General features: G+C 39.9%; 1 protein-coding gene across 2 annotated transcripts in view; it reads right to left on the reverse strand.

The window, feature by feature from the left end:
- Nucleotides 1-398: 398 nt before the first annotated feature.
- The window catches only part of DPYSL4 (dihydropyrimidinase like 4), a 34,086-nt gene continuing 22,163 nt past the window's right edge, over nt 399-12,321 (reverse strand). For both annotated transcript variants that reach the window (XM_050959474.1, XM_050959473.1), the window contains exons 13-15: nt 10,518-10,689; nt 5,654-8,240; nt 399-5,620 (exon numbers count right to left, since the gene is read on the reverse strand). In XM_050959474.1, the coding sequence (XP_050815431.1) occupies nt 8,149-8,240; nt 10,518-10,689 (264 nt within the window). In that variant the 3' untranslated portion in view covers nt 399-5,620; nt 5,654-8,148. The remainder of the gene's footprint in view (nt 5,621-5,653; nt 8,241-10,517; nt 10,690-12,321) is intronic.

A 12,321-nucleotide genomic window follows, 5' to 3' on the forward strand; every position in this document is an offset into this window, starting at 1 on the left:
GTGGCTATTAGCCAAGATGGTCAGGGATGCAATCACATGCTGCAGATGTCTCTAAACTTCCTGCTGCCAGAAGCTGGGACTGGATGAGAGTGGATGGATCACTCAAAATTGCGCTGTTCTGTTCATTTCCTCTGAAGCACCTGACACTGGCCCAAGTCCAAAGACAAGATACTGGACTAGCTGGACCACTGGTCTGACCTAGTATAGTTGTTTTTACATGCTTATGTTCCCACTATTATACTCTGAGAAATACAAGGGTTCCATGCATTGTTATGCTAGAGACTAAGGCATATAATCAGTGAGGGCAGCAGATGCTACATTAAGGGGGAAAATGTTCCTGCTTTGTAATGTCAATAAAATACAAGCCAACAATGTCATTTTGCAGATCTTGATTTTTATTTTGGTTGGTGTGGTTGAAAAGTAATTCTAAATAACTCTGTTTATATACAAAGGTAATATACCAAAATGCCAACATCTATACCATGCTTACTTATCTACAGAGACCCAAAGAAAACATGACAACAGTTTAAACACAAGATTTTAATCTCAGAGGTCCCCTCATAAGGCCCTTTGTACCACTTCAGTCCCACATCTAAGTCCCACTTATGCCCTTAACATACGGCTTATATGACGCACGGGGTGAATGTCACTAATTGTAACAGAAAAATGATGGGCTGGATCCCCAGATGCAGGGCCAGCTCTACTGTTTTTGCTGCCCCAAGCAGCGCGCCGAATTGCCGCCGCAGACAGCGGAAACAGTCCATGTACCCTTAGGGCAGCACGCGTGTTTCCGCAGCAGTGGCAATTCGGCAGCAGCTTCTGTCTTCAGCCGGAAGACAGAAGCTGCGCCGCCGCTGACAGCTGAAGCTAGAAGCTGCAGCCAAATTGCCGCCACGGCGGAAACGTGCATGCTGCCCTAACGGCACAAGGCCTGCGCCCACCGTCCATGGTGGCAATTCGGTGCACTGATTGGGGGCAAAAGCACACAGCCTGCCGCCCCTTGCAGATTGCCGTCCCAAGCACCTGCTTGGGATGCTGGTGCCTGGAGCCGGCCCTGCCCAGATGTTCTGAAGCAGAATAGACAAGAGAGCTACACCAATTTACACAAGTTGGGGATCTGGCTAGTGCCTTATCCTTACAACTCTACCACCTCTATATGCCGTAATCTTCACTTTTTTCTGTGCAGAAACAGCCTTGGACGCATCTGTTGGCCTCTCTGATAGCTGGGTAGCTGTGAAACTTTCTAAACAAATCATCAGATGGGCTTGCACACAGCTTTCTCTTTGGTTGACATTTAGTGATGTCATGGGACTGGAAACCTTTGTAAAAATCAGATTTCTTTTCTGAACATTCATTGCAGCTGTCCGGTTACAGGTTAGGGGAGAGTCTCTTTATAATTCTTGTTTGTCGCCCCTGCTGCCTGAATCATCACATATTAAATTCTTTCTGTGGCTAACCTTTCGGATGAGTGCCCAATAATGCCACCTCCTGACTGGGCAGCAGGATCCATCATCATGCACCACAACTTGAACAGGTGGCCTTTTTAAAAAAAAAGTGACTAGCGTTAGAACTCTAGCAGTTAGGGATGAAGTCCACTGACCCCCCTGGGCATGCAGGACCCAGTTTCAGGATAGACGATATATCCTGTTTCCAGTATTACTATAAAACATAGTGATGGGTAATTGAGTAGACCAGAATTAGAAAGCAATTGTAGAGAAAAAGCTTGCAGTGACTTGGGGGATGGATTAATTTACCCACTACTTATTTTCCATCTCTAGTTCTATTACTCTATGATATTAAATTAGTTATGCACTTGATGTTAGCCAAAAAAGACCAAGATTTAGCATAATGTGCTATATAGTGACCTATAAATGAGCATATGTTTCAAGAATATTATAGCATATTCTCATTACATGCTCTTTGGTATTGATATATTGGCCTGCACTATTGTTGGTGTGTTCACTTAAATTACAACAAACAAGATGCTACCAGCACTTCAGAGAAGAAAAGAGTTATATTGTATTTGTTCCTATTTCAGCCTCCTCCTCCTCCTCCTCTCCTCATTTTTCTGTTGCCTTTGCATTTAATGCCAAAGTCCTGTCGACTTTAGTGGCCCCAACAGAGCAGTCTCCTGACTTCTGAATTGCCTACTTTACAAGACAGCACCTACGCTAATAATTATACACACAGAATGTCCAAACGCTGAAATATAAACCTTTCAGAGTATTCATTATGTCTCTGTGTACAAAGAATGTTCACAGAATCTCATATTTTAAACCACAATCAAGATTTATCTGATCAGGAGCATGCAGAAAATGTGTCAAAAGAAATTAGGGACAAACACATTTACAAATAACCAAGTATTCTGAACTTTCTTCTTAATATTCCATTATACAGTGAGGCCTAAAGAAATATTTACAGATCCTGTGTATTTGCAAGTCAGGAAGCAGACAAAGACTATATGCTACCATATGTGGATACTTCCACCAATGACCCTTAAGGATGGTGATTACCCCATTTCTCCCCTCAAATGGCCTTCTCAGGCATGTGACAAGTGAAAAGTAAATGTGAAAAGATCTCTGAGAAATGATCAATGGTAAGAGATGTAGGGCTACATCCTCAGCTGTTATAAATCAGAGTTGCTTTATTGAAGTCAGCTATACTGACTTATAACCACCTGAGAATCTGGCCCCTAATATTTAGTGAATCCCACTTCCTTGACCAGACATAGGATTTTTAACAATTGCACATTAATATATCTTTGATTATCCTGAACATATATTCGACTGCAACATTCACCATGTCTGGTCTTCTCTGCGGGTATAGATGGGGGTCAGGACACATCTCCTTCCTCTTTGTGGTGATGAATGCTTAGGGGGAAACCGGAGGGAGCAGGGACTGCAAATGTAATTAATAATAGACCTGTCACAGAGGGGAATGCGATGGAGAGGAAGGCTCCCTGCAGCTTTCACTGACAACTAGCCTCCTTCCTTCCCTCCCACCTCCCTTGCAGGAGTCAGGCACCATTTGGCATGAATGTTTCTAAAAGCTCCTCATCAGCTGGAAGACCTCTGAGGGTCACACAAATGACACAAGATGTCAGACATTTTGGAAAGGGCAATAAGGCCCAGTAACCAAATAAATTACCTGATCTAGCATGGAAAATCCTAGTGACCCATCAACTAATGGAAAGAAACTAACATCACCAAACACACACTGATGGGGAAAGGGAAAGGTTTCAGTTTCTCCTGCTAAGATTTGACTAATGGGCTTTGCTGCACCATGAGAACACTCCACAATCACAGGCCCCTATGGGAAAAAACTGACTTTGTGATTATACTGGGGTATATTCAGCAAATCTAAGCAGGATGCTCTCAAGTGCTGTAATGAGAGGTCAGATAGGGAAGAAGGCAGGCCCTGCAATCGAAACCTTGCATCAAGTTTTTGTATACGTTTTTTCCAAGTTTTTTGAGGGCCTATGAAGTGCTTTCACCCTTCAAACTTAGGGACAGAGCAATTACTGTAGTCTTTGCTCTTTCACCCACACAGGGACGTACCTCCTGTGAGTAGAAGAGACGCAAAGGTCATGGTATGAGGCTTTCTAGGAAATATGCCAAGGCTGCAGAGTATAACAGTTTGAATACATGTGTGGGAGGAATCCTCAACAAGAGTGTTATTTGATATGATTTGTGCATTTTCAGTGCCAATTATATTTTAGGAGCTGAGTTTCCACATATTGTTGCTTTAGAATCAGGGATCTCATTTTTACAATTGAGCCCATTCCTGATAAAGGCTAGCTTCTTGCGTAGCTACATTTTTCAGCCTGTGCCTCTCTGTGTGCAGGGGCAGCTCCAGGCCCCAGCACGCCAAGTGCATGCTTGGGGTGGCATGCTGCGGTGGGGCGCTCTGCCGGTTGCCAGGAGGGCGGCAGGCAGGTTGCCTTCGGCAGCATGCCTGCGGAGGATCTGCTGGTCCCGCGGCTTCGGCGGAGCCGTTGGACCAGCGGACCCTCCGCAGGCACACCTGCGGGCGGTCCACTGGAGCCGTGGGCCCGGCGGCCGGCAGAGCATCCCCCGCGGCATGCCACCGTGCTTGGGGTGGTGAAAAGTCTAGAGCCGCCCCTGTCTGTGTGTCAGCGTGTAGGGCAGGTTAGCAGTGTATGTCTGGGATGCAGTGACATAGTATATCCAAGGGCATATATGCATGCATGCATCTGATGAAGTGGGTATTCACCCACGAAAGCTCATGCTCCAAAACGTCTGTTAGTCTATAAGGTGCCACAGGATTCTTTGCTGCTTTTACAGATCCAGACTAACACGGCTACCCCTCTGATACTATATCATGATGATTACTTTTGTGCTTTTGAAAATTTCTGTGCTAAAAAAACTGATTTGTTGGCAATTCATAGATAACGTCTTTCAAGAAGAGTAATATATAGATTATCAGGCCAGCGGGGCTGCTGGCAAAACAGAGGTACTTGGAGGTTGATTTTAGGAGCATCTACATTTTCACAAGTGAGGGCTTTTATCCAAAGACTTTTAGAACCCAGACAACCTGTCATCCTCCATTAGTCTACACTCCCTCATATACGATACGTTCATTGTGACAGAATATTTATTAGTGCCCTTGGATGGCAAAAATGACCTAATTTCTCAGTGAGATTCTCTTAGCCTCAGCCTGTTATTATACCAGCACTCAGCTTTGTTCAAATCCCTCATCATGATATTCTTGGTCTTTAGCTAGCCCCAAAGTTTCATCCACTGAAAAGTAAATGGTGAGGGATAATAGATTTTCATAAATCAGACTTTGTTTATTCAGAAGGTTAAAACTCCCCAAATGTATTTGCTGCTTTTCCTCCTGTGACAAATGTAACATCATGCCCCTCTCTCTGCACTTGAGTAGCTACATGGATCTTACATGCTTGGAGATCCTTACAACATTTCAGAGCACCTCAGATACTTTTCTATGTCCAGTAATCTCATTGTGTACTGGGTCTTGACTCTTATTCACTTCAATGGGCCTGAAGCACATGCTTGAAGTTAAGTGCTTGCTGACTCATGGCCTAACTTTCACAATTAACCAAAACTCCAATTGCCTTCTTTATACCAGCAGAATTTAGCTTTGTGTCTTTTCATATTCCATGAAAGGTATCCAATGTCATAACTTCATAAATTTTGTTGGAAAACAGATAAATACATTTAAAAATCAAGCCTTGGCACAGGTGCACCAATATAATATTGAAATATAATATAAAATGAAATGGAAGGTTGACCTGAACGGAGTATAATTTCATGTGGGCTTGATGCAGCCTAGATTTTCGCAAATGACTTGTATTATTGAGTGCTTCAATTACTGGGAACCCAGTCTGAGACAGCTTGAAGAGGGATGATCATCACATCTGTAAATAAGACAGAACTATTGCATAAGTTTTGACAATGTCTGGGGTTTTTAGAAGCTCTAAATGCAATTAAAGGAGTGTGTCCCCCAACTGACACACTGTCCAGCGCTCAAAATTCTTTACAAGAGCAACAAAAATTCTCAACAATTATTCCAAACGCTGAATTCATTGAAAGGAACTCATTCTGTCGCTACCAGTTGTATCTATCTTAGTTGTATCTAGCTCATTCTGTCGCTACCAGTTGTATCTTTATACTGCAGCACATCGCTATGGTATTTCAGCATAAGGATGGATAAAATAGTCCATTACAAAAAGTACTGGCCTCAGTCATTGCCCAAAAACTACAGGCCCAAAATCTATTGTGAAGTTAAAAAAATGCAGAAACTTCAGAATTTTTGGATTCTGGAACTTATGCAATACATTGACATACGGGAACAGAAGCTCTACCAAAGCTAGGAATTACTAGCAATTTCACGAGCCATTCTTTTGAGGTTTGCCTATCGTGAATCAATGGAGTATGAGTGTATGGTACAGAAAACCCATATGGAAATGAAAAAGGGACAGTTACAGCAACATCTTATAGCCTCATCACTTATCTGTGTGGCAGGTGGAGGTTTCAAAGCTCTTATCTTTTTCAGTGCTCTAATGAAGTTTGGCATTCTAGCCAACGTGTTTGCGAATGGTTGGCTAGAAGGCTGTGAGCTGAGGTAACTACACCTCTGGGAAAGATCATTTTGTTTTTTCAAGTACTTGGTGTGTATAGTTTCTGAAGACTTAAAGTCATTTTTATGAAGAAGAAGAAGAAGAAGAAGAAACATTAGGGCTTTATTCTGGCCCAGCTTAATCCCCTGTACACTCTGAAACCCAGGGCTGTTTTTATATTTACTGCACATTTTTTTACTCCTAAAATTTTTCACTTTCCTAAAATGTATTAATAGGAAAGAATAGCCCTGTAAAAGATTTATTAGCTCAAGAGTTTCTTTCAGCTGAACTAGTGAAATAACAATAGGGCCATAAACTGAAGCAATAATTCCAAACAATGAAACACTCCATTCAAAGACTATAATTTTGCTACATCCAGATGAAATTTTTATCAAAACACAAATCTAAAATGAAAGTATGGGAAGATTTCATATGTCTTTGCCACTGTAGCAAATCCAGAACTGTTGTCTTTCCATAATTTTTATGTGCATCTTTACTTCCTAGTTTCAGATGGGGCTAAAAATGGAAGTACGGAAATAGTCCAAGAAATTTCATTCTCAAGGCTTTCACTAGTCTAGGAGAAACCAGGAAGTACTAGAAATCTAATGGGGAAGACTGACTGAGCTTATAGTATTTCAGCCTGATTTACAGCTCAAAGAGTTTGAGGTAAGCACTCAAACTAGTTTGGGAACTATGAACAGTCTAATTATAGAGCCCTTGGTAAACAAGACCTCATCCAAATTCTCTGAAGTCAATAGGCTTCTTTCCTTTGATAAAGGGAACCAGATCAAACTCAAAGTGTATAAGTTTGATGATTCACTATGGATAAGAGCCTACAGTAGGAGACAGTAGACAAAGATTAATCAAATAGCCTTATAATTTTGGTGATTTCCAACAAACTTTATTGAAAGCAATGAACAAAAAAACCAAATAATGATTTTGTTGACATTACATGCATAGTTTTATGGAATGATACTGCATATAAGATCACCTTTACTGTACAGAGCTTTAAATATAATAAACCTGTTGTATTAAGCTTTATAAAAGAGTTCATCAGATGCAACTGGCCTTCAAATGTGCCTTTGCTAGGTACTTGGAAAACTGTATAAATAATCTTTAAAAAACAAGTCTAACAAAAAGACTAAAATACACTGGAACTTCCACTGTCAGCTCTGTGTTCCAGAAATACAACTATGAAAAAAAACCCCAAAAGCTCAATACATTAGTATGCCTATATTGACACTATGACAACTAACTCCATGAACATTCAGAACACACTTCGATTTCTTATATTCATGCTGTCACATTGGTACAGAGTGACAATGATTCCCAAGGCATGTTCAAGGCCTGAGCAATGAGATAGTATAAATATATGATTATTGATCAGTTCAACCACAAGATATATATAACTAACTGTATTAAAAACATACAGAGTTGAGTGTTTACCAGTTAAAATTCCTTAAGAGTACAAAGGGCAGTAGTTGTTATTGGAAAGGAAACAAAGAACCTATTAAACACAAAACATGTCTACAGCTTTGTCCTGATTACAAGACGGCCAGCAGCACTGCTGAACACATTTTTAAATTAACTTCTTATTGTTTACATGCACATGTCAAAGATCTGCTGAATATCTATTTGAGCGAGAAACATATTTAAAATACTTGATGGGAGTTCTATTATCTTGGGTATTTTTAGCCTATTTTCCATTCAGAGAAAGATAGGGGGGTGGGTAAACTGATGCATGGTTAATTTTATCCTGAGCTTGATGGCAGATCAATTTTATATTTCCATGGTGTCCACTCCACCCAAGCCCCTTGCCCTGCCCGTGTACATTATGCCCTATAATTAATTGTTAAGGTTGCTACTTAGAGCTGCACTTCCAGCTCATAAAGCAAGGTGTTCTGGGTGAGTGTAAACAAGGCAATCTTTTAAGATACATTTTCTGTAAATGTGAAACTGATGTTGAAAAATGCAGTTCCCCAGATCACCTGCTCCAGTGGAAACCAAGACTGATTGGCAGGGAATACAATACATCCCATTTGGAATCATTATGACAAAGATGTAATATTGGAACGTCCACCAGGGGGTGCGATGATTTTTTGAGCAGGGCGTCTTGCAATATGGTCATCTGTTTGAGATCCTAGAAGAGAAGGCATAGAAATCAAAGGGCTACAAACAAGTGACAACCTCATTGATTTAAATACAGGAATTATTAAATGAAATTTTTTTTTCATAACAATATATATGTACACAGGTAATCAATAGCAATTTACTTGTTCTTAATGTATATTGATTTGGAAACTCAACAATAAAATTCAAACAAAAATAAATACCTACACTTTTTACACTTTGGGACGACTTTATAAACAAGGTATGTAGCAGTGACATGACCAATGAACTGTATAATCTGTAGAATCTTGTAATTTTTAATTAAAATGCTTTTGAATTTTAGCAACCCTCCTAATCACCACTGAAGCTACAAACTATACTGATAATTTGAAGATCAAATTATATTATTATGTTTTCATGCTCAGAATGAGATATAACCAAAGCATATTTCAAGCTTAGTAGTGGGGAAACTAAACATGCTGCTATACATAATGAGAACAACTTAAAAGGGTTAATTATAGGAAATGCTGTCAAATGCAATGAACGACTGTATTCTAATTGGAAGGAACTGGAAAATTCTAACTGGTTTCCTGGAAAGATCCTTTGCATACTGATTCTAGGAATTTTTTGTAACAATTTGTTTCTCCATGAATAAATAATTTCCAGATAATAACATTCTGGGACTTCATTTCATGTAGAGCTGTCAATCATCCATGTGATCTCAGCCAATTAAGTGCAGAGTTTTATCAGTAACTGTATAATGTGGCATTTGCTTTCAAAATTATTCTTAGCTATGGCATACATGTTCATGCACCAAGTACAGTGTGACACTAAGCTGAGCAGCACATGCATGATGTCTATATACGCGAAATAACTGAAGAAAGTGTGTGTGGTACTCCTGTGATTCAAATAAAACTCAGAATTGAATCACTGTGGCTAAAATAGTGGAAACTGCATTCCACTGTATGATTTTTTTTTAAGTAGAAGTCAAATTTCAAATTTATTTATACCAGGATTTACATCAAAATTAACATGAGATAAATTTAAACCTACCATTGTGCAACTAGATATGCAGTACTCTTCTCTTTCCCAATGGCTGCCATAACAACTGGTTTGAATCTTCAATTTAGGAAATTCACAAGCAGTAAATCATTTATGTGAGTGTATGATGCCTTTATAGAGGTGTGACAGTCTCCAAGCCATTGGTTGAAGCACTGCTGTTCGGAGCATTCGTCATAAGATCTGGGTGACCATTCCTTCTTATATCCACTTCCTCTATTGGCTACTAGTTTAGTTGTGATTCTCCCTTTTTAAATAAAATCTTGAGAGATGATCTTTTCATCTAGCCATTGACCTTCTCTAAAACAAGCTTACTGTACATGAGCATTTGTCATTTCACCTCCACTCTAGCCACAGTACTGAATTCGTCCATTGCTGTTTCTGTGCTTAGTAATTTTCTCGTCTGTAACTATGATTCCTTCTCACTCTCTCTCTCCCCATCTGCCTTGACCTTTGTGCTTTAACTATAGAATACTACTTGATGCCTTTTCTGAGTTTGTTTGCATTTCAGCCACCTTCCTCTCATAGATTTCCTACATATCCAACCACTTATTTTATGGAATTGGAAAAGGATACAACTCAGCCTGAATTCCTGGCCTCAGTGAAGTTAATAGGAATTTTGCCATCAATTTAAATGCGGCCAAGATTTCAGCTTCTATTGTCAGACCTAATCAGTCTGATGCCTGTCCTTGGCCCTTTGTCTTCTCTGTTTCACACCTATTGGCCACCTCATTTTTTAAATTCAAACTTGACATGCATCCTCTCTGGTATCTTGTGACCTACGTACTTTAATATATTTGCATGGATAGCTTTCAACCATCTGGAAGAATTTTGTGTTGCCTTTGTATGTAAGATACTATAGCTCTGCAAATTGTACTGTAGCGGGAAAAGTGATTTCTCAAAAGCAGCATGGCAATCATCACATAAACTTAGTGGTTAATACAATTTGTCTTTTTACACTAGCAGAAATTACTAATGCAATTCTATACCTTGATCTTTTTCTTCTACTTGAGTAACATAACATAAGCTCTGACCCTGCCATTGAGCTCAATTTGAATGGACCCCTGCACCCGTTTGGAGCTGCATTAAGTTCAGCAGGGTTCCTCATGGGTAGACAAGTCTGCCTGCAGGGAGCTCACTGCAAGACTGGGGTATGGTTTGTCAACAATATTTGCACTTCTCAGTCAGTCTAAACTACCCATGTTAATCTCTACCTGAAAATGCTACTGTACCCACTGAGCAAACTTACCAGACAAGCTGAATCCTGACAGATGCAGATTACGGACAGGAAGAGTTGGTATTTTGCCTGAGCAGGGAGCTATCCTTGAAGTAGGAGTTGGGGCTGCAGCTTTAGCAGTCACTATGACATCATGAACTGGCCCATCATAAAGCCCCCTGGGAACACCATGAATTTCAGCAAGCTGTAGCGAGATAGAGGATAAACATGTGAGCTGATTCTGAATAAAATGATGAGAAATTTGAAGCTGAAATCTGTTCCCTTACTGATTGTTCTTCGCTCTGTCATGCATATCCTGAGTTATTATTGTAGGGTTGCACATAAGTTCAGGTTATTTGTTTCAGAAGAAAGAACATTAAACATTTCTCTGGAAAATTATTTTACAAGCAGTCACATAGATTTTGGCTGGCATAAAAAAGAAAATGTCAGGTCACTTTTGGGCTCTATCATCCTTGTCAGTCTCCCTTTCAAAGGTCCCTTTCCATTAAATTGGCCACGTGGTGATGCTACGGTATCCTGGCTCCCCCAAAATATAACACAGAGAGATGAAAGAGGAAGTGTATCTTGGACACAGTGAACTTGATGCTCATTTACACTAAGGCCCCATTACACTGCTCTCGCCTTAAATTACAACAACACCCGGTTTCAGGCCCCTTTACACTGCCAGAACTGTGTAAAGGTACCTTGAGGAAAAATCAGAATCAAGCCCAGTGTGTCTTCAGGGTTCTAGCATTAATTTTATTACTATTAATACTGTTAATGTCTTTATTTTTACAGTGCCTCAGTGCATGCTGAGCACTGTACACTACCACAGAAAGATATTGGCCCTTCCCTGAACAGCTTGCAATCCAGCTGATTCTTCAAACCAGTATTCTTCACCTCGTAACACTGAGTTCAGTATTTTCATCTCCAGGGCTAGATGGGGCACTTTGCAGTGGCCATGAGAAAGGAGCAGTGCATAATTTGGGCTTATTGGCAAAAAACTTACTGTATTTTTATTTTTTGTTACAGAGAACACACAAAAAAGGCATTTTTCCTTCTCACATTCCATTCTGTTTTTCCTTTGGTACATTGTGAGTTCTGATGTGACACAACTCAATGGAACCTGACACAGCATGATTACAATGTCCTATTGCATCAGGTGCTACTTTAAACCATCCATCTTCTCGACTGGTAGAAAGATCTGAAGCTAGTGCAGAGAAATAGCTACATTACCAGTACTCCATTATTACCGGCAGCCAGCTATTTCTCATCCCAAGTCACACTATGTACCAATCATTTTATGATAAAAAATTAGAACAGAGCATTTAGAAAATAGAAAAAGGTTTGGGTTTGACCATAATGAAGTCAGGATAGATACAAATTGTAAAGAATAACTATTTTGCATTTTAAAATAGCATTTCAGCTTCCCTGCTAAACTGCCATGCCATCTGATCTTCATCTCTGTAATCCTGAGAACTATGTAAAGTTCATTTCCAGTACAATATTTTCTAACACCATTTTGGACCCTTTTCTCTCTCCAAAAAGCCAATGCTAGACAAGGGACCAAAAAAATGTAATGCAGACAAGCAGACTAACTACCCATAATATCAAATGTGACTGCCCAAATGAATTAATTTCACAAGCAATCAGCGACCACCTGATCTGATGCCCAATTATTATTTAACTCAGAGTCTAGGAACCTCCAGCTTCATGTGAGCAAAAAGTTTATATTTAGCAAAATGCCTTCCTTGGATGATGAAAAATGACACAATGTTTTTACTTTCAAACATAACATAGATGGAGTTTGATTGGTAGCAAATAGCCTGGAGGCCTT

The sequence above is a fragment of the Gopherus flavomarginatus genome, chromosome 6 (assembly GCF_025201925.1).
Source record: "Gopherus flavomarginatus isolate rGopFla2 chromosome 6, rGopFla2.mat.asm, whole genome shotgun sequence".
Taxonomy (NCBI): Eukaryota; Metazoa; Chordata; order Testudines; family Testudinidae; genus Gopherus; species Gopherus flavomarginatus.